General features: G+C 47.7%; 1 protein-coding gene across 1 annotated transcript; it reads right to left on the bottom strand.

Moving 5' to 3' along the window:
- Nucleotides 1-17,225: 17,225 nt before the first annotated feature.
- On the bottom strand, nt 17,226-24,821 carry LOC119976601 (E3 ubiquitin-protein ligase TRIM41-like). Its single transcript, XM_038817208.1, has 5 exons — nt 24,192-24,821; nt 24,006-24,107; nt 23,694-23,912; nt 17,644-17,663; nt 17,226-17,556 (listed from the first exon to the last, which is right to left on the bottom strand). Exons 1-5 carry the CDS (start codon nt 24,717-24,719, stop codon nt 17,415-17,417), a joined length of 1,011 nt encoding a protein of 336 aa, XP_038673136.1. The 5' UTR covers nt 24,720-24,821; the 3' UTR covers nt 17,226-17,414.
- Nucleotides 24,822-25,166: the final 345 nt, after the last annotated feature.

Here is a 25,166-nt window from a genome sequence, read left to right as displayed (position 1 = left end):
TCTCTCTCTCTTTCTCGACTTACTATTCGTTATTTATCAACCTGTCCTTCATATTTCACTTTCTAACTCTGAGAAGTTATTTTGAGCTGTTTGCCTAAGCAAGTAAAATTTTATCTGTGATTATCTACAAATTGCCTCTTTGTGAGCCATATGATGGCTGGACTTTAAAATGAATCAATAGAAGACAAATAAAACAATTCTTATTTGCACCTGACAAGTTTTAACTCAAATTTCTACTGAGGTCCAGTAATCGTAAAGTGCTGTTTGTAACTGAATGGTTAAATCTTTCAGTGCATCAGCAATATGGTCACAGTAGGGAAAAATGTCACAAGGGACAGAATTAAAGGTGCTTTATCTGAATATAAACAGCATTTGTAACAAGATGGATCACAAATCGAAATGAAAGAGTATGGGATGATAGCCATTACAAAGATGTGGCTGCAAAGTGGCCCTGACTGAATAAAAAATAATAAAGGAAGGAAGTCACTGTTAGGAGTGGTAGGTGTTTAAGGAACATACTTTAATAACTCTGGGAGATTTTATTCTTCATATGTATAAGGTGGATCAAATTGGCAAATGTAGCCTGGAGAATTAGTTTCCAGAGTGGATTGGGACAATGTGTTATTACAATACATTTTAGAGCCAAATAGGCAACAATGGGCTATTTTAGACCTGGTAATGGGACAGGATTACTTAATTACCTTATAGTAAGGCATCCTTTTGGTAAGAGCATGCCATGATAGAATTTCACATTTACTTTGTCGGTCAGAGACTATAGTCTTAAACCTAAGTAAAGGCAATTACAAAGGTATGAAGACAGAGTTGGCTAGAGTGGACTGGGAAAACTTTCACAAACAGGTGAGATGGAAGATAAGCGGTGACAGATATTTAAGAAGATACTTTATAGCTCTCAAAGATATATTCCATTGAAAAGCAGGACTCTCCAAGAAGGATGCACCATCCATGGCAAACAAAGGAAGTTAAGGACAGTATCAAATTGAAAGATGTACAATGTAGTGAAGATCAGTGGTAACCAGAGAAATGGGTACATTTTAGAAACCAGTGATGGATGACTAAAAAATGAAGAGGGAGAAATAGGAGCGAGGGAGAAACTAGCAAGAAACATAAAAACAGGGAGTAAAAGCTTCCATTAGCAGGAAATTACTTAAGAGGTTGAGGCTGGGGAATTAATAATAGGAAAGAAGGCCATTGCAGAGATTTGAACAAGTAAAAGATACACGAAGCATCCCAAATATTATAGAAAAGGAGGAACTTAAAACAATCATCATTACTAAAGAACAGCACTCGAAAAAATAATGGGATTAAAGCTGATAAATTCCCTGGATCTGATGGCCTGCATTCTCGAGTTTGAAAAGTAGCAGCTGCAAAGATTGTGAATGCATTAGTTGTAATCTTCCAAACTTCACTATGTTCCGGAAAGGTCCCAGTGGTTTGGAAAACCTTCAATATAACACCATATTCAACAAAAGGAGGTTGATAGAAAGCAAGATACTATAGGCCAGTTAGCCGAATATCTGTCACTGAGAAAATGATAGAATCCATTAGAAGGGGTGCAAGGACATTTAGAAACTCAGAATATTGGCAGGAAGAGTCAACAAGATTCACATTAATGACTTGGTGAAAGAATTGACTGTGTTGCAGCCAAATTTGCTGATGAAACAAAGACAGGTCAGAAAGCAAATTGTGCAGAGGACACTGAAAGTCTGCAGAGGGATATAGATAGTTTAAATGAGTGGGCAAGTGTCTGGCAGATGGAGTACAATGTTGGTAAATGTGAGGTCATCTATTTGGCAGGGATAACAGCAAAATGGATTATTATTTAAATGGTAAAAAATTGCAGCATGTTGCTGTGCAGAGGAACCTGGGTGTCCTTGTGCCTGATTTGCAAAAAGTTGGTTTGCAGGTGCAACAATTAAGAAGGTAAATGGAATTTTAGAACACAGAACAGTACAGGCCCTTCGGCCCACAATGTTGTGCCGACCATTTATCTTAATCTAAGATCAACCCAACCTACACCCCTTCAATTTACTGCTGTCCATGTGCCTGTCCAAGAGTCGCTTAAATGTCCCTAATGACTCTGACTCCACCACCTCCGCTGGCAGTGCATTCCACGCACCAACCACACTCTATGTAAAGAACCTACCTCTGACATCTCCCCTATACCTTCATCCAATCACCTTAAAATTATGTCCCCTCGTGACAGCCATTTCCGTCCTGGGGAAAAGTCTCTGGCTATCCACTCTATCCATGCCTCTCGTCACCTTGTACACCTCTACCAAGTCACCTCTCTTCCTTCTTCACTCCAGTGAGAAAAGCCCCAGCTCCCTCAACCTTTCTTCGTAAGACATGCCCTCCAATCCAGGCAGTATCCTGGTAAATCTCCTCTGCACCCCCTCCAAAGCATCCACATCCTTCCTATAATGAGGCGCCAGAACTGGACACAATATTCCAAGTGTGGTTGAACTGCAGCAAAACCTCGCGGCTCTTGAACTCAATCCCCCTGTTAATGAAAGTCAACACACCATACGCCTTCATTTTTTCTAAATTTAGAGTACCCAATTCATTTTTTCCAATTAAGGGGCAATTTAGTGTGGCCAATCCACCTACCCTGCACATCTTTTGGGTTGTAGGGGCGAAACCCATGCAAACACAGGGAGAATGTGCAAACTCCACACGGACAGTGACCCAGAGCTGAGATCGAACCTGGGACCTTGGCACCGTGAGGCAGCAATGCAAATCACTGCACCACCGTGCTGCCTTCTTAACAACCCTATCAACCTGGGTGGCAACTTTGAGGGATCTATGTACGTGGACCCCAAGATCCCTCTTTTCCTCAACACTTCCAAGAATTCTGCCTTTAACCCTGTATTCAGCAGTCAAATTTGGCCTTCCAAGATGAATCACTTAACATTTATCTCCATGGTTGAATGCCATCTGCCACTTCGCAGCCCAGCTCTGCATCCTGTCAATGTCCTGTTGTAACCTGCAACAGCCCTCAACACTATCGACAACTCCACCAACCTTCGTGTCATCGGCATATTTACTAACCCACCCTTCCACTTCCTCATCCAAGTCATTTATAAAAACCACAAAGAGCAGAGGTCCCAGAACAGATCCCTGCGGGACACCACTAGTCACCGATGTCCAGGCGGAATACTTTCCTTCCACTACCACTCGCTGTCTTCTTTCGGCCAGCCAATTCTGTATTCAGACAGCCAAATTTCCCTGTATCCCATGCCCCCTGACATTCTGAATGAGCCTACCATGGGGAGCCTTATCAAATGTTTACTGAAATCCATATACACAGTCACTGCCTGACCTTCATCAATGTGTCTCATCACATCCTCAAAGAATTCAATGAGGTTTGTGAGGCATGACCTGCCCCTCACAAAGCCATGCTATCTTTAATCAAACTATGTTTTTCTAAATAATCATAAATCCTATCTCTCAGAATCCTTTCCAGTATTTTGCTCACTGTCCTTCATTGCTAGAGGGAAACAGTTTAAAAACAGGGAGGTTATGTTGCAGATGTATAGAGTGCTGGTGAGGCCACACCAGAAGTACTGTGTACAGTTTTGGTCTCCTTACTTGAGAAAGGATGTACTGGCATTGGAGGGTGTGCAGAGGAGAGACACTAAGTTGATTCCAGAGTTGAGAGGATTAGCTTTTGAGGAGAGACTGAGTAGACTAGGACTATACTCATTGAAATGTAGAAGAATATGGGGAGATCTTATAAAAACATATAAAATTATGAAGGGAATAGTTAAGATACCAGGGAGGTTGTTTCCACTGGTGGGTGAAACTAGAACTAGGGGGCATAGCCTCAAAGGAGTGAAGCTGAGTCAACAAAAAGATCAGCCATGATTTATTAAATAGCGGAGCAGGCTCAAGGGGCCAGATGCTCCTAGTTCTTAAGCAATAAAGATTGGTGAAATGTGCGGGCAAACATTTGGGACATGGAGCATACAGTGGAAAAATGCAAGGTTATCTTCTTTGGCAGTAAGAATAGAAAAACACTATTATTTTCATGGAGATAGACTGCAAAATGCTGTGGTAGAGGGATCTCGATGCCCTTTTACAGGAGTCACAAAAAATTAGCATAGGGGTACAGTAATTAATTAGGAAGGCAAATGGAACGTTGGCCTTTATTGCAAGGGGGATGGAGTAGGGAACTCTTGCTACAACTGTACAGGGCAATGGCGAGTTCTAGTCTCCTTACTTAAGGAGGAATACAATTGCAATGGAAGCAGTATAGGGAAGGTTATTCAGGCTGATTCCTGAGATAAAGGAGTTGTCTCCTAGGAAAGGTTGAGTCTATATCAATTGGAGTTCAGAGGAATAACAGCTGATCGTATTGAAACACAAGATTCTGGAGGGGGCTGATCTTAGCCTCTTGGGAAAATCTAGAAGAGAGGACCAGTTTAAAAATAAGGGGGTCTCCATTTTAAGACAGAGATGAGGAGGAATTTCTTCCCTCAAGGTCATTAATCTTTGGATTTCTGTTCCAAACAAAGCAGTGGCAGTGGGTCAGACAGGTTTTTGATCGACAAGGGTATAAATGGGGGACAAGGAGAGTGGATTTAAGCCAAGTCAGGTCAGCCATGATCTTATCGAATGGCAGAGCAACGTCAGTGGACTGAATGTCCAACTTCTAGGCCTATTTGTTATGATCAGATGGTGACCGTAACAGGCATGGGGCTGTATAGGCGGGAACAGCAAAGAGTAGGAATGCAGTCTTTGTCGAAGATTCCATTGTAAGAGGACAAACAGGCACTTCTATAACAATCGTCCCAAATCCTGCACAATACAGTGCCTCCCAGCTGCCAGGGTAAAGACAGCACAAAGAGGGTGTGAAATATTCTGCAGGGCATTGGTAGTGAGTCAGAAGTTATGGTACACGGAATTAGCAATGATAAAGAGAGATGACGGACTTCCAATGGCGGCCATGGAGTGTGGTTGCACATTTGGTGGCTCCCGCTCGAGGAGGAATTTGTCGATCCGATTTATGGGCTGTTGACAGGTATGAGGTGCATGAGCATTGAGGGATTGCAATACTCCATCGGTGGGGCCGGTTTATGGCTTACCAGACGAGGAGTTTAACAAGAGGCAGCAGCTTGACTGAGAGTATATTCGAGGCAGGACACAGGAAAGAACAGCGGGAAAAAATGGTGGAGGGTGCTGGTGCATCGCTGTCCGCCCAGTGGTCTACCAAACAGCTTGTGAACTTTTTGAAGTTCCAGCAGCAGAGGCAGGAGGCCTTAGAGGACCTGGCAAAGGTGGTGGAGCCACTTAGGGTGGCTAGCGAGAGAATGGAACAGAGGCTAGAGGCGTAGGGTCTGGCACAGGGTGGAGGTGGAGATGGTGCCTGTGACAGACAGCGATAAGAGGTTGAGGGAGAAGGTGGAGGACCTCGCTAACCGTTCCAGGAGGCAGAATCTCCAGATCGTGGGGGTGCCTTTGGGGATTGAAGGAACGCAGGTCATAAAGTATGTGGCGAATATGCTGGAGAAGTTGTTGCGGGAAGGAGGTCTTTGATCATCTCCCCAAGGTGGACCAAGCGCACAGGACACTGAGGAGGAGGCCGAAGGTGGGGGGAGCCGCCGAGGGCAATGATGGTGAGGCTCCATTGTTTTCTCAATAAGAAGATAATGAAATGGGTGAGGCAGACAAAAACATGCACCAGGGAAGGAAACGTGCTGATATACCTGGGTGCGGAGCTGGCCAAGCGGAGAGCCGGTTATAATCGGATCAAAGCTGCCCTCTTCAAGGGTGAGGTTTGGTGTGTTGTATTCTGCTCGGCTGTGGATCACATACCAGAATCGGAGGTTTATTTTGATATGCCGGAAGAGGCGAGTGCATTTATGGGACACCATGGACTGGGAGGTATGTAAGGACACTGAACCTTGGGGAAGTTAAAAGTTGAGAATGTGGGTTCACACAATGGTGGGATTGGCACATTCATTGAATATGGGTGTGGAGTGGGTCAGTCTGCTTTCTTTTCGGTTTGTTCTGGTTGTGGGGAGTTGTGGGTGAAGGTCGGTTGTGGGGAAGGGGGTGGCAGTCAGAGGCCTCAGGCCTGGGCCACCATGCTAGCTGGTTGGCTAGTTAGTTAACAGGAGCGAAGTGGGTGGGGGGGTCGACTGGAGGAGGGAGTGGGGGAGGAGGGGTTGGGTTTACTTTGGTTTTGGTTATGGGGGGTGTGGGATACTGATGTAGGTGCTACTGACGCGGCGCAGTTGGTTGAGAGGGGATGGCAGCGGACATCTTGGGAAGGGCCCAAGGGAGAGCGAGGCGTAGCCCTGGGGAGCTGGCTAAAGAAGGGGTATTGCTGACCGGCAAAGGGGGGAGGGGAGGGGGGAGGGCAGGGAGCCCCCGACCCGTTGATTGCATGGAATGTATAGTTTAAATGGCCCGGTCAAATGATCGAGCGTTTTTGCACAGAGTTTGAAGGCGCAAGGCATGTTCCTTCAGGAGATGCATCTGAAGCTGGGGGACCAGACAAGGCTGAGGAAGAGCTGGGTGGGGCAGGTGTTTCACTCCGGATTGGATATGAAGACAGGGGGGGGGGGGCAGTGCTGGTTAACAAGAGGATAGCCTTTGAAGTCGGCCATATTGTCCGATCTGGAGGGTAGGTTCGTGTAGGTTAGTGGGAAGTTAGAGGGGACCTCTGTGGTGCTAGTGAATGTTTATGGCCTAAATTGGGAAGACGTGGATTTTCCGCGTCGGGAACATTCGTACCTGGACACTCATCAGCTGGTTTGGGGGAAGGGTGGACCCGTGGCTGTTTGAGAGGCCAAGGGCAAAGGAGATTTTATATTTTTCACTCTTGCAGTGGGTGTACTCCCAGATTGATTGATTTTTATCAGACAAGGTGCTGCTCGCAGAGATGGTTGGATCGGAGTATTCGGCGATTGTGGTCTATGACTATGCCCACACTAGGTGGATCTGCAGATGGTGCAGGGGGAGACTCAGTGGCCGCACTGGAGGAGAGATGGGATTACTGGCGGATAAGGGGGTATGCAAGAGGGTGAGAGTGGCCATTCGTTACTTTGTGGGGGGCGCCAAAAGCAGTGGTAATGGGTTATTTATATCAATTCAGGCACACAGGAAAAGAGTGGGCGGAGAGACTGAGGTTGGTTGAGGACATTCTGAGGGTGGGCCAGAGATATTCGGTGGCACCGGAGGAGCTGTTAGTGCATGAGAGGCAGAAGCTCCAAATGGAGTTTGGGCTGATATCTACTGGAAAGGCGGTAGTGTAGTTGTGGAGAGCCAGAGGGGCGGTCTGAGTACGAGGAGAAATCGAATAGGGTGCATGTGCATCAGTGGAGGAAGCAGGCAATGGCGACAGAGATTGGAAGGGTGCGGGCTGAGCTGCGCACTGTGGTATCGGAGCCGGAGAGGGGTAATGTGGTTTTTGAGGCCTTCTCTCGGATGTTGTGAGTCGGAGCCTCGGGTAGGGGATGAAGAGATGAGGCGGTTCTCAGACGGGTTGGAGTTCCCGAGAGTTGAAGAGGCGCAGGTGCAGGATTGGAGGCCTCAATTGGGCTGAGGGAGGTGATGAACTGTGTGGGTTTGTTACAGGCGGGGAAGGCCCCGGGGCCGGATGGGTTCCCAGCCAATTTTTATAAGATGTTTGGGTTGGAGCTGCGGCCCCTGCTCTATGAGATGTACAATAAATCGATGGTAAGGGGAGAACTCTTCCCCCCCCCCTCCCAATCGGCCCACGCTGTTGCAGGCTTCTAGAATCGCTCATTTTAAAGAAGGATAAAGACCTGGAGCAGTGTGGATCGTACTGCCCGATTTCACTGTTGAATGTGGTCTCAAAGTTGTTGGCGAAGGTTTTGCAGATAGAGGATTATGTGCCGGGGGTGATAGGAGAGGACCAGACGGGAATGATGAAGGGGTGGCAGCTGTCGGCGAATATAGAGGTTGCTTAATGTTATTATGATGCCCTCGGAGGGTCGGGAGATGGAGGTGGTGGTGGCAATGGATGCGGAGAAGGCGTCCAAACGGGTTGAATGGATGTAACCGTTGGAGGTGCTGGGTCGGTTCGGGCAGGAGTTTGTCGATTGGGTTCGGATGCTGTACACAGTGCCTTAGGCGAGTGTTCAGACAAACAAGATTAGTTCAGACCACTTTAAGGGGCTGGTTTGGCACGCGGCTAAATCGCTGGCTTTGAAAGCAGACAAAGGCAAGCCAGCAGCACGGTTCAATTCCTGTTCCAGCCTCCCCGAACAGGCGCTGGAATGTGGCGACTAGGAGCTTTTCACAATAACTTCACTGAAGCCTACTTGTGACAATAAGCGATTATTATTATTATTACTTTGTGATACACCGGGAGACGAGGCAAGGTTGCCCACTCTTCCTCTGCTTTTTGCCCTGGCGATAGAACCGTTGGCAATGGTGCTTAGGGGGTCGAGGTGGATTGAGCAGGGAGGGGGTCAAGCACAGGATTTTTCGGGATGCAGATGACCAGCTAATGTACATTTCGGACCCGGTTGGGAGTTTTGATAGAATCATGGAAATTCTGGGTGAGTTTGGCTGCTTTTCAGTATATAAATTGAATCTGGGGAAAAAGCGAGGTGTTTCCAATTAATGGACAGGGACAGGAGAGGTGGTTGGGGAATTGCCATTTCAGGTGGTAGAGGCAAGCTTTCACTATCTTGGATACAGCTGGCATGGAGTTGGGCCCAGCTGCATAAACTGAACTAGGCGAGGCTGGTGGAGGGAATGAATGTGAATATCACGGGTGGGACATGCTGCCATTGTCTTTGCGGGACGCATGCAGATGGTGCCACCAAAGTTTCTGTTTGTATTTCAGAACCTCCCTATTTTTGTTCCTAAGTCTTTCTTTTGAAAGGTGAATGGGCTGATTTTGAGATTTGTGTGGGCGGGTAAGGTTCCGTGGGTGAGGAGAGTACTTTTGGAGAGGGATCGACGAGGGCGTGCTGGCTTTGCAGTTTGTTGAATTACTACTGGGCAGCAAACATCGCACTGGTTAGGAAATGGGGAGTGATGGAGGTTTGGTTTGGGGGCGGATGGAGGTGGCTTTGTGTAGGGGGACCAGCTTGAGGGCATTGTTGTTGGCGCCCCTTCCGTTCTGCACAAGCTCGCTGGTGGTATCGATATTGAGAGTCTGGAACCAGTATAGGCAGCATTTGGGATTGGAAGGTGGGTGTCGATTTGCAACAATCATATATTTGAACCGGCGGGGTCGGAATTGAGGTTTCAGCAGTAGGGGAGAGAGTACCTCAGGGATTTGTTCATGGGAGAAAAATTTGCAGGCCTGGATGAACTCGAGGAGCCATATCAGCTACAAAAGGGGAATAGGTTCAGGTATCTGCAGGTTAGGGACTTTGTTAGGAAGGTGTTGTCCTTTCTGGCACTGACACCCCTGGTGATTCAGGATAAATTACTGTCCGATAGGGAGGATAGAGTGGCAGATATGCATGGGGAGTGGGCTCCCGTGGAGGAGGTCTGGCACAAATTGGGGGCAGCGTTGGGGGCCGGAGTGTGGAGGGAAGTTCTGCGGAGGGTGAGTTCTTCCTTGTTGTGCGCGAGATTAGGCCATCCATCGCACAGAGCCACACCTGATGGTGTTCAGGATGATTCGGTTCTTCTCGGTGGTGGAGGATAGGTGTGGGTGGTGTGTGAGAGGGCTGGCGAATCATGTTCTGGGCGTGTCCGAGGTTGAGGGAGTTCTGGAAAGGATATTCGGATATAATGTCTAGGATTCTGGAGGAGAAGTGGAGTTTTACAAAACGTTCGGTGGATTGGCCATGCTAAATTGCCCTTAGTGTCCTTAAAAAGTAAGGTTTTTGGGGGGGGGGGTTGTTGGGTTACGGGTATAAGGTGGATACGTGGGTTTGAGTAGGGTGATCATTGCTCGGCACAACATCGAGGGCCGAAGGGCCTGTTCTGTGCTGTACTGTTCTATGTTCTCGGGAGTGCTTGGGCCCTTGTTGGTAAGGGCGTTTTTTTTACATAGAATTTACAGTGCAGAAGGAGGCCATTCGACCCATCGAGTCTGCACCGGCTCTTGGAAAGAGCACCCTACCCAAGGTCAACACCTCCCCCTATCCCAATAACCCAGTAACCCCACCCAACACTAAGGGCAATTTTGGACACTAAGGGCAATTTATCATGGCCAATCCACCTAACCTGCACATCTTTGGACTGTGGGAGGAAACCAGAGCACCCGGAGGAAACCCACGCACACACGGGGAGGATGTGCAGATTCCGCACAGACAGTGACCCAAGCCGGAATCGAACCTGGGACCCTGGAGCTGTGAAGCCATTGTGCTATCCACAATGCTACCGTGCTGCCCTACATGCTGCGTTTAATGAGGCTAGGGAGCGAGGGGTGCTCCCCCTGACGATGTCACAGGCCTCGATCTCTCTCATCCTGAAGCAAGAAAATTGGCTTCGAGAATAGAGGATTGTGTGCCTGGGGTGATAGGGTAGGACCAGACGGGGTTTGTGAAGGGGGGACATTTGGCGATGAATATCAGAAGGCTGTTAAATATGATAATGATGACCTCAGAGGGACGAGAGGTGGAGATGGTGGTCGCCATGAATGCAGAAAAAGCCTTTCGATCGGTTGGAGTGGGAATATTTAGGGGAGGTTTGGGTTTGGGCAGGGTTTTGTGGACTGGGTCTGGTTGTTGTACTGAGCACCGGTGGCAGGTGTGTGGACAAACCAAGTGAGCTCGGAATATTTTAGGCTGCACCAGGGGACGAGGGACTAGGGATGTCCACTCTCCCCGCTGTTGTTTGCCGTGGCTATAGAGCCACTGGCAATGACGCTGAGAGCATCGAAGGACTGGCATGGGATAGAATCGGGGGGGGGGGGGGGGGGGGGCGCAGGTGGAGCACAGGGTCTCTCTATATGCAGACAACCAGCTTTTGTACATTTCTGACCCATTGGAGTCAGACTCCATCGGCGATTGGAGAGATTATGGAGATCCTAGAGGACTTTGGCCGGTTTTCGGGGTATAAATTGAATATGGGCAAGAGCGAGGTCTTTCCGATTCAAGCGAGGGGGCAGGAGAGGAGATTAGGAGAGATGATATACAAAGTGGTGGGTGTGGGTGCAGCTGCACCAGCTGAATATGACGGTTTATGGAGCAGATGAAGGGGGACTTTAGAAGTTGGGATGTGCTCCCGTTGTCACTGGCGGGGAGGGTGCAGACGGTGAACTATTCCCGAAGTTTTTGCTTATATTTCAGAGCCTTCCTATTTTTATCCCCAAGGCTTTCTTTGAGAGGGTGAAGGCAGTGATTACTGGGTATAGAATTTACGGCGCAGAAGGCCATTCGGCCCATCTAGTCTGCACCGGCCCTTGGAAAGAGTACCCAAGCCCACACCTTCACCCTATCACCATAACCCCAACTAGCCTTTTTTGGACACAAAGGGCAATTTTGCATGGCCAATCCACCTAACCTGCACATCTTTGGTTTGTGTGGGCGGGTAAAACCCCACAGGTAAAGAAGGTGCTACTGGAGCGGGGTTGAGCAGAGTGGGGGGCTGGCCCTACCATTTCATAACGTACTATTGGACAGCGAACATAGCAATGGTCAGGAAGTGGGTAGTGGGAGAGGGGTCGGTATGGGAGTGGGTGGAGGAGGCCTCTTATCGGGGCACTGTTAACGGCACCTCTGCCGTTCTCGCTGGTTTAGTACTCCACAAGCCCAGTAGTAGTGGCTGCACTGAGGATGTGGGAACAGTGGCGGAAGCATATGGGGGTGGAGGGTGTCATGATATGCACTCATGCACATAATGAGATACAGACAGGCAGTGACAGACACTCAGTACAGCCAGTAAGGGAACCATTCGACTGTGTGACATGCGAGCAGCTTCCCTACGTGACAAACATGCCAAATTGTTTGAAGAACCTGAAGACCCCAGTAACAGGTCTTTTTTCTCAGAAATAATTTCTTCAATATCAGATGTCAAATTCAGTCCCAGTGGTCGCTACATGATGACACGAGATTACCTATCTGTCAAAATCTGGGACTTGAATATGGAAAGCAGACCCGTGGAGACATACCAGGTGCGAGAGTCGGCTGACTACACTGTGCATGTGCGACAACGCACGGAGCGTACCGACGTTAACGTCATTACATGCTCGAACTGCGCACCGCCCACTTAAAGCAGCAATGTCCTGCAAATGGCAGGCGATGTTTAAATTGCGGGAAGGCTGGACATTATGCAGCCTTGTGAGCTCTGCACCACCAGTCAGGGGCCAGCGATCCCAATTCCAAAGCAAGCGCGTTCGATGTGTGCAGCAAGGTTTACTGGATTCTGATTCTGGTAGCACTACAGATCCAGAGTACAACTGCCTGGAGTCCCCCTATCGTGTGGGCATCATCACTAATGTGAGTATACCTCTTCAAATTCAGCAAGACGCCTATCTATCCTCAATGTGGATTCCGCGGACAAATGGTGTGCTGTCATACAAGTAAATCAATGCAGCATCCAGTTCAAGCTGGACACTGGTGCTTCTGCCAATCTCATCTCTCAAGCTAATTTTGACCGCATTGAAAAGCAACCCAAAATTTTTCCGCCAGCTCCTCGATTATAATGGCAATGCCATAACTGCACTAGGATCTTGTCATCTATTCGTCTCAACAAGACCATCAATGTCACACTGCGATTCAAAATCGTCAAGCCTGATAAGGCATCCCTGCTCGGTGCCCATGCATGCAAGCTACTCAACCTCGTACAGCAAGTCCATGCCATGTCATCTTCTGCCAACGTAGATCTTCAGGCTGACATTGATGACATCCTTGCTCAATATCCGGATGTCTTTAATGGAATGGGCACTCTGCCATACTGCTACAAGATCCTACTCAGGCCTGATGCCACACCTGTAATCCATGCACCATGCCGGCTCCTCTGAAGGAATATTTAGGCACAGCTACAGGAGCTCCAAGACCAGGGCATCATCTCCAAAGTGACGGAACCGACTGACTGGGTCAGCTCGATAGTCTGTGTGAAGAAGCCCTCAGGAGAGTTGCGGATATGCATAGATCCCAAAGATCTTAACCAGAACATAATGGGGGAACACTACCCGATCCCGAGGCAGGATGAACTGACCAGTGAGATGGCACACGCCAAATTCTTCATGAAGCTGGATGCATCGTGTGGTTTCTGGCAGATACAACTGGACGAGTCCAGCAGGAAGCTCTGAACGTTCAACACACCATTTGGCAGGTACTGTTATAACTGTATGCCATTCGGCATTGTCTCAGCCTCTGAAATCTTCCACAGAATCATGGAGCAGATGATGGAGGGCATTGAGGGTGTGCGTGTCTGCATAGATGATGTAATCATATGGTCCACGACCTCCGAGGAACACATATCTCGTCTCAAACAAGTCTTTCGACGTGTCCATGCAAACGCCAAGCTGAACAAGGCCAAGTGCTCCTTTGGCATGTCAATCATTAAGTTCTTGGGCGACCAGATATCCTAGCAGGGTGTGCGACCAGATTCGGACAAGGTCAAGGTCATTAACGCCATGAAGACCCGGAAGACAAGAAGGCGGTACATTTCCTCAAAATGGTAAACTTCTTGGAAACATTCATTGCCAACATGGCCTCACACACCATGGCTCTCAGGCATCTGGTGAAAAAGTCCATTGCATTCCAGTGGCTACCCACACATCAAGCAGAGTGGCTTGAGCTCAAAGCAAAGCTCACCATTGCTCCAGTACTAGCGTTTTTTTTACCCGGACAGGGAAACAAAAATCTCCACGGACGCAATCCAGAATGGCATTGGTGCGGTGCTCCTCCAGAGGGGTGACTACTCATCCTGGGCTCCAGTTGCTTATGCGTCAAGGGCCATGACCCCTACTGAACAGAGGTACGCCCAAATAGAAAAAGAGTGCCTTGGCCTCCTAACCGGTATTGTAAAGTTCTATGACTACGTCTACGGTCTACAACCTTCACAGTGAAGACTGACCACAGACCCTTGGTCCATATCATTCATAAGGACCTGAATGACATGACGCACAGGTTTCAGCGCATTCTCATTCGACTCCGAAGGTATGATTTTGAGTTAGTATACACACCAGGCAAGGAGCTGATAATTGCGGATGCCCTGTCACGCTCCATTACCTCGCCCTGTGAACAGGTTGACTTCATCCGCCAGATTGAGGCACAGGTGCAGCTGTGTGCCAGCAACCTCCCAGCGTCGGATGAAAGAGTGATCAGCATTCGTGAAGAGACTGCCAAAGACACTCTTCTGCAGCGTATAATGCACCACCTTGAAAATGACTGGCAAAAAGGGCAATGCCCTCAGTTCTTCAATGTGAAGGACAACCTGAGTCGTCGAGGAGATCCTCCTCAAGTTAGATCATATCATTATTCCTCACAGTCTGCAGACCTTAGTGCTCAAACAAATCCACGAGGGACACCTCGGTGTCGAAAAGTGTAGGTGCAGGGCCCGGCAGGCTGTCTATTGGCCTGGAATCAGCGAGGACATATCCAACATGGTCCTCAATTGTGCGACCTGCCAGCATTTCCAGCCTGCTCAAACAAAAGAAACACTCCAGAAACACGAGATCGTGACCTCTCCGTGGTCCAAGGTGGAAATCGACCTTTTTCAAGCCAATGGGTGTGACTGTACTCATCACAGATTACTTCTCAAATTACCTGGAAGTTGTGAAACTGTCAGACCTCACATCAAGGACAGCCATCAAGGCCTGCAAGGAGACATTTGCCAGGCATGGTGTTCCACTCACTGTCATGAGCGACAATGGCCCGCACTGCTTCCACAGACAAGAGTGGTCCAATTTTGCCAAGTCATACCAATTCAACCACATTACCTCAAGGCCACACTACCCGCAATCCAACGGGAAGGTTCATAAAGTGGTCCATATAGTGAAGCAACTGCTCTGCAAGGCTGCGGACTCTGCTTCTGACTTCAACCTTGCGCTGTTGGCGTACAGGGCAACCCCTCTGTCCACCTGTATGTCTCCGACTCAACTCCTCATGAATAGAGACCTGCGGACGACTGTTCCAGCCATATACTTACCAGACCTGGATCACCTCCCAGTGCTGCAAAAGGTGCAGCAACTCAGGAACCGGCAAAAGCTGATGTACGATGCTCATGCTACCGATTCGCCTGTGCTATCTCCGGAGGATGCTGTTCAGATCAAGCTACCTGATGGAGGCTGGTCAGCTCCAGCTGTTGTTGTTCGACAGGCTACTCCCAGATAGTTCGTAGTTCGTATGGCTGATGGCTCCCTTGTCAGGCGCAATAGAAGGGCACTGCGCAAAGTTGCCTGCCCACCACCAGATCCTACTTTTCCATATGTTTTTATGCCTCCTCTGGACACCTCGCACCACATGACCACCAATCTGGCATCAATCCCGCCTGTCAAGGTGCTGTCATCACCACCTCCACCTCTCAGGCGCAAGGATCAGACTCAAGCCCCAAAGATTGGACTTATAGACATTTCTCTTGTAAATTTTGTTCTGTATCTGCACGCTAGACACCTCTTATGTATATATTCATCCACTCGCCACTTAATGTAAATAGTTCTACATGTAAATAGTTGCATATGCTCCAAGCAACCAACATTTTTTTTTTAAATGGGGAGATGTCATGATATGCACTCATGCACATAATGAGATACAGACAGGCAATGACAAACACCCAGTGTAGCCAATCAACACACAGGACAGAACACAAACAATCACCAGGCAGAACACTAGAAGGTGGTCTCGCACAATAAACCACACGAGGCATCAATACTCTGCCTCTTTCCACTGGTGACAACTGTCATGACAGTCAGGGTGTGTATATCAGTTAGCACCTTCTACACGTGGCTCAGAGCTAGTCTGGTCTAGTTAGTTATAGTAAGCACGCTTAGATTAGTAGTGTCAAACCCACAGCAAACTATGTGCACTGCTTAACAAGTTCAATAAAGCGTAGTGAACTAACATCAAAGTTTGGAGTCTACTTTCAAGTACAACTGCATCCAATTGCAGTCCGTGTTACCCCAGGGTGATTAACACGACAAAGGGGGCAACTGGGGGGAGGCAGGGAGCTGGGATTGAGCGGTTTGGGGATTTGTTTCTTGATGGGGTTTCGATGTTTGGAGGAATTGGAGGAGTTCGAGCTGCCTGGTGGGAATGGGTTTCGCTACTTGCAGGCGAGGGACTTTGTGAGGTTTCGACCTTACCGCACTTGACGCCCCCAGGGGAAACCAGACAAGATAAAGTTGAAAACGGGAGTGGGGGAGGGAATAGTATTGTAAATTTATAAAGAACTCATGGATTGTGAGGGAGCCCCGATCGGGGATGTGAACCGAAAGTGGGAGGAAGAACTAGGCAGGGAATTGGAGGCGGGGTTGTGGGAGGATGTCCTGAGCAGTCAACATGCCCACGCATGTGCCAGGCTTAGTATGATACAATACCACAGGGTCCACAGGGCGCATATGACTGTGGCCCAAATGAGCAGGTTCTTTGAAGGGGTGGAGGATAGGTGTGGGCTGTGTGCGGGAGGGCCAGCAAATCATATGTTTTGGGCATGTCCGAGGCTTAGGGGGTTTTGGCAGGGATTTGGCGATGTCATGTCAAAGATTAACGGCACGGGTTGTTCCGAGTCCAGAGGTTGCGATTCTTGGAGTGTCGGAAGACCCGGGAGTTCAGGGGGCAAGAGAGGCTGATATTTTGGCCGTTTTGCCTCCCTGGTAGCCCGGAGACGGATCTTATTGGCATAGAGGACACGGAGCCCCTGAAATCGGAGGTATGGGCCAGTGACATGGCCGGATTTCTCAGGCTTGAGAAGATCAGGTTTGTCCTGAAGGGATCAATGCTAGGGTTCACCCGGAGGTGGCAGCCATTTATCGACTTCTTTGGGGAAAATTAAGCTGTCAGCAGTGGTAGGGGAGGATAAAACGAAAGAGTAGGGGGTTAGATAAGGTGGGAAATAGTTAGTGGGAAAGGGGGATTGGGGAATTGTGTCTGTAAGACATGTGTGTTGAGTTTGGTTGTTGGTTGGTTGGGTGTTATTTACTTTGTTTTTTTCTCCTCTTGAAAATTGTTAAAATTATAAATGCCTTCATAAAAACATTTTTTAAAAATTCAGCGAAACCCCATTTAGTTCAGTGGGCTGGACAGCCGGTTTATGATGCAGAATAAGACCAGTAGCATGGGCTCAATTTCCGTACCGGCAGAGCTCATTCAGGAAGGCCCCGCCTTCTCAATCTTGCTCCTCGCCTTGGTGTGGTAACCCTCAGGATAAATCACCACCAGTCAGCTCTCCCCCCTCAAAGGGGAAAACAGCCTCTGGTCATCTGGGACTATGGCGACTTTACTGTACACAGTAGAGTTGCCTTGTGAGTCAACAATGTTTTGATATTTATCATGAATAACATTTGAGTTTTACATCAGCACAATGCAACTTATATGAGTTTTACCGAGATTAATGGCATCCTGCATTTCTTTCCAAAATGGATCACTTAAAGGGTCGGTGAATTTTTCGATACACAGTTCATGATGTCCTACTATATGCATAGGCTGAAATCTGAAAATATTAAACACTTGGTTAGTACTTGACCACAAACACTTCCCAGAGTTATTTTCTTAAGTTCCAGTGAAGAGCATGTCCTACCTCCTGTCCCAAGATTCCTCCTGAAATAAATAAAAGAGATATTTAAGTTGACAGACTGGATGTCTATAGCCAGGCAGCAGAAATTGCACTGCTACAATTCACAATTCTCACAGCTACACTCAAAGTGATCAAAGGTATTACAAAAATGATACCTGATCAGAGGGAACAAGTAGGGGGTCTATACTCTTGGTATGAAAGTCTGAGTAGTGACCTGATAGAGACATTCAGCATTATCAAAGGTGTTCAGTGGGGTAGATGCAGGGAAGATCTTTCCACTTGTCGGGGAATCCAAAACTAGGAATCATAAAAGGATAGTCACAAATAAATCCAATAGGAAACTTGGGAGAAATTTCTTCACAGAGTGTGGTTATAATGTGGAACTCACTACCACATGGGGACTTTGAGGTGAGGAGAATAGGTAAATGCATGAGGGAGCTTAAACATGTAAGTGAAGCAGAAAGTCAAAGAGTGTTTTGATTGAGTGAGCTAAAGTAAGGATAAAATTGATCCTCAGATATTAAGAAATTAAAAGAAGTAACAGAAGCTCTAACCATCACTTTCCAATCTTCTCTGTCTTGTCCGAGGACTGGAGGCCAGGTGACATTGTAAAATTATTTGAAACGGAGAAAGAGATTGGCCTCAACCAGTCACCCTAATTGAAGTTGTGGAAAAATTATTGGAAAAAATGTATCCTTCACTTAGAAAGACGGAATGAATTTGTTAACGGAAGATTGCAACTGACATGATTGACATTTTTGAGGTGGTAACAAGGAGGGCAGTGTATTTAATGTAATCAGCAAGTCAGTTAATAAGGCACATGGCAGACTGGTTAAAAAATTAAAAACTCATGGGATCAAAAGTAAAATTATATACCAGCTGATGAGTTATAGATTGGCGATGACCATACTACATAGACTGCTGGGGCACCTCAGAAGCTTCTCAAGAGATGGGTAATAAACGTCAACCAGCTATGTTCACATCACATGAATGAAAACACATCTGTTTGGCAGGATGCTCTGCTCCTGAGCTGTACAATACTATAATATGGAGAATATGAATGAAAAACAGGCAACAGAAATGTCACCAAAATTATTGTAGTGCTAATGATAAAAGTGAGACATTGTTGATAATTGTTATTAATGTCAGATACTGGAAATCAAATCAATCACTTGGTATCGAGTGGAGGTCTCAACAATGGCCAAAGCTCCTGACTGGTTAGCAGCTCTGAGCCAGACTTTCTGTTGGGTTAGGAGCAGACCTCACCGGCTGTCAAAAATTCAATAGCTGCAAAACAACCCAGCAGAGTGTGAGCTGGCAACCATCTGATCTTTCCACAAGATGGGTGAACCATTATCCTCAGTGTAAAGTTCAGCTGATAGAAAGATAGAAAACTTTTCATTGGTAGATCTGGGTTGTCATACATCTGCACCGTCAATGTTTAGGAAATCCAGAAGCCAAATTCTAATGCCATGCTAGAGGTAAACAGCCACCACAAAGCCTGATGCAAAAACAATCAGGTTCCAAACCACTACACCCACTCCACCCGCATGAGGATTTCACTAAAATTCTGTCCACTGTCCCAGGCATACCCAAACATTAACCATCTGAACTGTACTGTGTGTTTTTAGAGTAATATTAAACTCAAGGAACACAAAAATAATCACAATAAATGTTAGGATCACGCTCACCCATGCTGAGATTCTGTGGGACACCAATTAATTTAGTGCTAATTGTGATACGAACCCTGAATAAACAGAACAGCAACCCAGATCTTCCATTCTCCCAAGGGTCATAATCCCACAGGCACCCTAGGTGATGCAAAGGGGGGGGGACCCCTCAGAAGTCACTGTGCAAGGTCTGCATGGGCATTGTGCAGGATATTTCAATTTCGGGGAGGTGGTGATCTACTGGTATTGTAGCTGGATTAGTAATCCAGAGACCTAGATTAATGCTCTGTTTGGATACCACTATGGCAGATGGAGAAATTTAAACTCAATGAAACAGAGAATCATAGAACCCCTACAGTTCAGAATAGGCCATTTGGCCCATCGAGTCTGCACTGACCATCTGAAAGAACACCCTTCCTAAACCCAATCCCCCATTTTATCCCTGCAACCCCACCCAACCGTTGGACACTTATGGACAATTTAGCAGGGCTAATCCACCCAACCTGCACATCTTTAGACTGTGGGAGGAAAACAGAGCACCCAGAGGAAACCCACGCAGACATGGAAAGAACGTGCAAACTCCACACAGTAAGTAATCGGAGGTCAGAATCGAACCTGGGTCCCTGGCACTGTAAGGCAGCAAGGCGAACCACTGTGCCGCCCTGACATCTGGAATTAAAATTCTAAAGATGACTACAAAATATTGTCGATTGTCATAAAACCCACTTGGTTCACTAATGTCCTTTAGGGAAGGAAATCTGCCGTCCTTACCTGGTCTGGTCTACATGTCAGTCCAGCTCCACAGCAATGTGGTTCACTCTTAACTACTCTCGGAAATCGCCGAGCAAGACACTCAGTTGTATTCAACGATCACAACGATCCTGCACAATGCCCATGCAGATGTGCGGGTTAGGTAGATTGGCCTTGCTAAAATTGCCCTTAGTGTCCTAAAAGTAAGGTTTAAGGGGGGGTTGTTGGGTTACGGGTATAGGGTGGATACGTGGGTTTGAGTAGGGTGATCATTGCTCGGCACAACATCGAGGGCCGAAGGGCCTGTTCTGTGCTGTACTGTTCTATCTATCTAAACCAGACTGACCACCTAGCGTTGACCAAGGCACCCAAGCTAGTCTGGGGGCTTGTGCCAAAATTGGGAGCTACCTCACAGACTAGTCAAGCAACAGCCTGAATCATACTCACTGAATCAGACATTACAGACAATGTCCAAGACACCACCACACCAGCAGAGGTGGCGGCACAATGATATACAGTCTGAGTTGCCCTGGGAGTCCTGAACACTGACTCTGAATTCCATTAAGTCTCATGGCACCAGGTCAAACATGGGCAAGGAAGCCTCCCAATTACCATGTAGGTACTCCCACGGTTGATGAATCAGTACTCCTCCATGGAGGAGTGGCAAGGGCGCAAAATATACTCTGTGTGGGGGACCTCAATGTCCATCACTGAGAGTGTACAATAGTACCGCACAGACTGAGCAGGCCAATCTTTTATGTCATAAAAACAAGTTGCAGACTGTACACAAGTTACTGATATGGATCTTGCAGATGTCTGGATCCTTTGCCACACCAGCATGTTGCTGGGTGATGTCTTTATTGAGTGTGGAATTTCCTTAATCTTTATAAAACACGATATAAATTCAAAAAACTTCTCCAAGAACCTTTAATAGACTATAATTATTGTCTACCCTAACAAAACAAATCTAACTGTATTCATTAGTTCCTCTCTTACCGACCCTGACAATATTCCAGCAATAGAACTGAAGATATGTGCTCCAAAACATGGCGTTCCAGTACAGCTACATCTACAGTTGCAACAGCCTTAGCAAAGGACAGCACAGCGGCACAGTGGTTAGCACTGCGGCCCCAGGGCATCGAGGTTCCCAGGTTCCATCCCGGCCCTGGGTCACTGTCCGTGTGGAGTTTTCACATTCTCCGGTTTGCGTGGGTTTCGCCCCCACAACCCAATGATGTGCAAGCTAGGTGGATTGGGCACGCTAAATTGCCCCTTAAATGGAAAAAATTAATTGGGTACTCTAAATTTATAAGAGAAAAAAACATAGAACAACAGCCTTAGCAAGACTGAAGTCAATGCGAATCAGGGTGAAAATGTGGAGCGGCACAGTGGTTAGCATAGTTGCTTCACATAGTGCCAGGGAACCGGGTTCGATCCTGGCCTTGTGTGACTGCTTATGTGGAGTTTGAACATTCCTCCAGGCTCCTCCAGGCGCACCAGTTTCCTCTCATAGTCCAAAGATGTGCAGGTTCGGTAGATTGGCTGTGCGAAAATTGCTCCTTCGGGTGAGGTTGCAGGAATACGGCGGGGGATTGGGCCTAGTTGGGTGGTCTGGCAAAGGGTCAGTGCAGACCTGATGGGCTGAATGGCTTGCTTCTGCATTGTAGGGGTTCTAATCATTGTTTGAAGTCATACCTGGCACAAAGGAAGATAGTTGTAGTGGTTGGAGGTCAATTATCTCAGTTCCTGCATAACTGTAGGAGTTTCTGGACAACCATCTTCACCTGCTTCATCAATGACCTCCCTTCCATCATAAGGTCACAAGTGGGGATGTTCGCTAATGACTGAACAATGTTCAGCACATTTACGACTACTTAGATACTGATGCAGTCCATGTCCAAATTCAACAAGTAACATTCATACCACATCAATGCCAGGCAGTGACCATCTCCAACAAGAGAGGATCTATTACCCCTTGATATTCAATGGCATTACCATTACTGAATCCCCACTAACAACATCCCGGGGGGTTACCATTAACCAGAAACTGAACTGGACTAGCCATTTAAACACTGTGGCGACAAGAACAGGTCAAAGACTAGGAATCCTCTGACGAGCAACTCACCTCCTGACTCCCCAAAACTCACAAATGTTCTTTAGGTAGCACCTTCTAAACTCACTACCATTATTATCTAGAGGGGCAAGGCCAGCAGATACGTGGGGACACCACCACCTGGAGGTTCCCCTCCAAGTCACTTACCATCCTGACTGGGAAATACTGTTGCTGGGTCAAAATCCTCCCTGACAGCACGGTGGGTGTACTTACACCACAGGGACTGCAGCTGTTCAAGAAGGCAGCTCAGCACCACCTTGTCAAGGACAATTAGGGATGGACTGCCGAGCTAGCGATGCCCACATCCCGCAAATGAAAAAAAGACTTCCGAGGGCGACTGCCCTGCATCAAGAACCCTCTGCAATACAGATTTTATGTCCGAGGTTTTGAATGATAATTTTGCACAACTCCGTTGCGGCCTCCCTACAACTTCTCCCAAAATGACTTCACTCAACTACTCTCCAAATAACCTACACTCCCCCGATGCATCCTACCCCCTCGCCACTAGCTTCCCTCCTAGCTTCTCAAAATAGCATTTAAACTTAAGCGGAAATGCTGTAAAATCTCAGCAGGTCTGGCAACATCTGTAGGGATTGAAAAGAGCTAACATTTTGACTCCAGCTGATCCTTTGTCCAAGCTAAAAGACAGAAAAAGTGGGAAATATTTACACTGTGGGGTGAGAATCAAAGATGAGTCATAGCCACAGAAACCCAGGGAAACAGGGTGCTAATGGCCACAGGTACCAAGGGGAAAGAGTGCGAATGGCAGTCCCCAGAGAGGACAAAAAGTGTGAAAGGCCAAAACAGCAGAGAAACTAACATCAGGATAAACTGTAACAGATGTAGATGTGGGGGGCGAGGGAGGCAGAAGCAAAAGGGAGAAAGGGTAAGGAAAGATGAATAAGATGGGGGGGTAAATATATATGAAATGAAATTAAATGAAAATCGCTTATTGTCACGAGTAGGCTTCAAATGAAGTTACTGTGAAAGGCTGTTACGGGAATCGAACCGTGCTGCTGGCCTGCTTGGTCTGCTTTCAAAGCCAGCGATTTAGCCCAGTGGGCTAAACAGCCCCTGTTTAGTATACTGTCTTTCTATAAAGACCATTTTTTCTATAGAAAAGAAATTTCTAAAGAAAGACAAGAAAGAAAGAAATGGAAAAAGAGTTAAAATTAAATGGGATGAAAACAAATGGGTCGAGATGGGGTAGAGCTAATCATCTGAAGTTGTTGAATTCAATGTTAAGACCGGAAGGCTGTAGCGTGCCTAACTGGAAGCTAAGATGTTGTTCCCCCAGTTTGCGTTGAGCTTCACTGGAACATTGCAACAGGCCAAGAACAGACACATGGGCATGGGAGCGCGGTATTGTGTTAAAATGGGAAGCAACGGGAAGGTCAGGGTCCTGAATGCGCTCAGACCGAATGGCTCAGCAAAGCGATCACCCAGTCCACAATAATTTGCTTTTATCCAGAATTAAAATAACTGGTTTATGGCAACTAATGATAGAAATATGATAGTGCCTTGTTTCTTTTTTCCATCGGTTTTTGAAAGAATGAGAGTTGATCTTGAATCTTTGTTAAATTCTCTTGAATCCCTCGAAGGTTTTTCTCCATTGTTTCTAGAATCCTCTCCTCTTCTTCTCTGAGATCTCTGAGTAAACGCTGCTCTTTCTCAGTGAGAATCTGGTGCATTTTACTGAACTCGTTTGTGATGTGGGTCTGCAGACTGACTGACTGTTTCTACCAAATGAAATGTGAAACATAATTAATGTCCCGTGATAAAGGGAACAAAACTAACCGAGATCCCAGAAAATCAGCACAGGGAGACCTTACCTTAACTCGGGGGATCTCCTCTTTCTGCTTCTGCTCCCTTTCTTTAAACGCCCATTTCCTCAACTTGCAAAAGCGGAAACATCTTGATGCCTCCTCCTGGGACTGGGAGAGAAAAATCAGTGAATTAAATATGTTAGAGAGCAGGAGAAAGTGATGAAATGAGCAGGTGATGAAATGTGTGTTTACCTGGGTCATGGGGAGAGTTGGGTAAATGGGCAGGATGGGATGATCTTTGTGTTTCCCCTCGGACTGACACTTGGTGCAGAGAAATTCACCATCAGTTTCACAAAACAGCTTCACCTCTTCCTCATGTTCCTGACAGCGGAGCTCACTTTCCCGCTCTGTCGGATGGAGCTTTAATGCTCCAACTTTTGCGGTCAGATTGGCTGAAGTCTGATCTGGACAGAAGAAGAAGCCAAAATCCTGACAACAAATGGGGCAGATGAAATCCGGGTATTCCTCCCAATCTTCAAAACTAAAGTCTGAGAGCGAGCTACTCCGATGTTTAACAGGAAAGTCTGGGGAGACAAAGTGACGCAGGTGAGAATAGGGACCGGTGTGAATAATGTCAGGGTAGTAATCGAGCTGGTGGCGACAGTTGTTACAGAGGCTGTGTCCACACCACAGTGAAACCGGATTGCTGAAGAATTGAAGACAAGCCGGACATGTTGCCTTCTCCAGCAGACTCTGCACATCCTCTCCCGCCGCCGCCATGTTGGGCCTCTGGCTGGGAGACCGCGTCAATGCCGCTGGTTCCGGGTTTTCTTTCTGAAGATCGGAGCCGGCTGGAGAAACCCGGCAGCGGGAGGAATGGAGTCAGAGACACACCCGGGCCTTCACCTCCCTCCCCGGGGGAAACCTCGCCGCGGAGCCGGGGCCTGGCGGGACTCCGGGGCCGGACAGGGGCCGGGCGGGTCTCCGGGGCCGGACAGGGGCCGGGGCCGGACAGGGGCCGGGGCCGGGGCCGGGGCCGGTTCACTCTCTCCGGGGCCGGGCGGGTCTCTCTCTCCGGGGCCGGGGGCGGGTCTCTCTCTCCGGGGCCGGGCGGGTCTCTCTCTCCGGGGCCGGGGGCGGGTCTCTCTCCGGGGCCGGGGGCGGGTCTCTCTCTCCGGGGCCGGGGGCGGGTCTCTCTCTCCGGGAAAGGCGGCGGAAGCGGAAATG

This window comes from Scyliorhinus canicula, chromosome 13 (assembly GCF_902713615.1).
Source record: "Scyliorhinus canicula chromosome 13, sScyCan1.1, whole genome shotgun sequence".
NCBI lineage: Eukaryota > Metazoa > Chordata > Chondrichthyes > Carcharhiniformes > Scyliorhinidae > Scyliorhinus > Scyliorhinus canicula.
This window is presented reverse-complemented; position numbering and strand designations above follow the sequence as displayed.

What these genes read in the sequence shown, in the direction of transcription:
- LOC119976601 (XM_038817208.1), bottom strand. Translation starts at nt 24,719, where the DNA reads ATGGCGGCGGCGGGAGAGGATGTGCAGAGTCTGCTGGAGAAGGCAACA. An exon ending in CAACTCTCCCCATGACCCAG is followed by an intron (nt 24,108 to 24,191) that starts GTAAACACACAT and finishes TTTCTCTCCCAG; the next exon opens with TCCCAGGAGGAGGCATCAAG. An exon ending in AGGAGATCCCCCGAGTTAAG is followed by an intron (nt 23,913 to 24,005) that starts GTAAGGTCTCCC and finishes TTCATTTGGTAG; the next exon opens with AAACAGTCAGTCAGTCTGCA.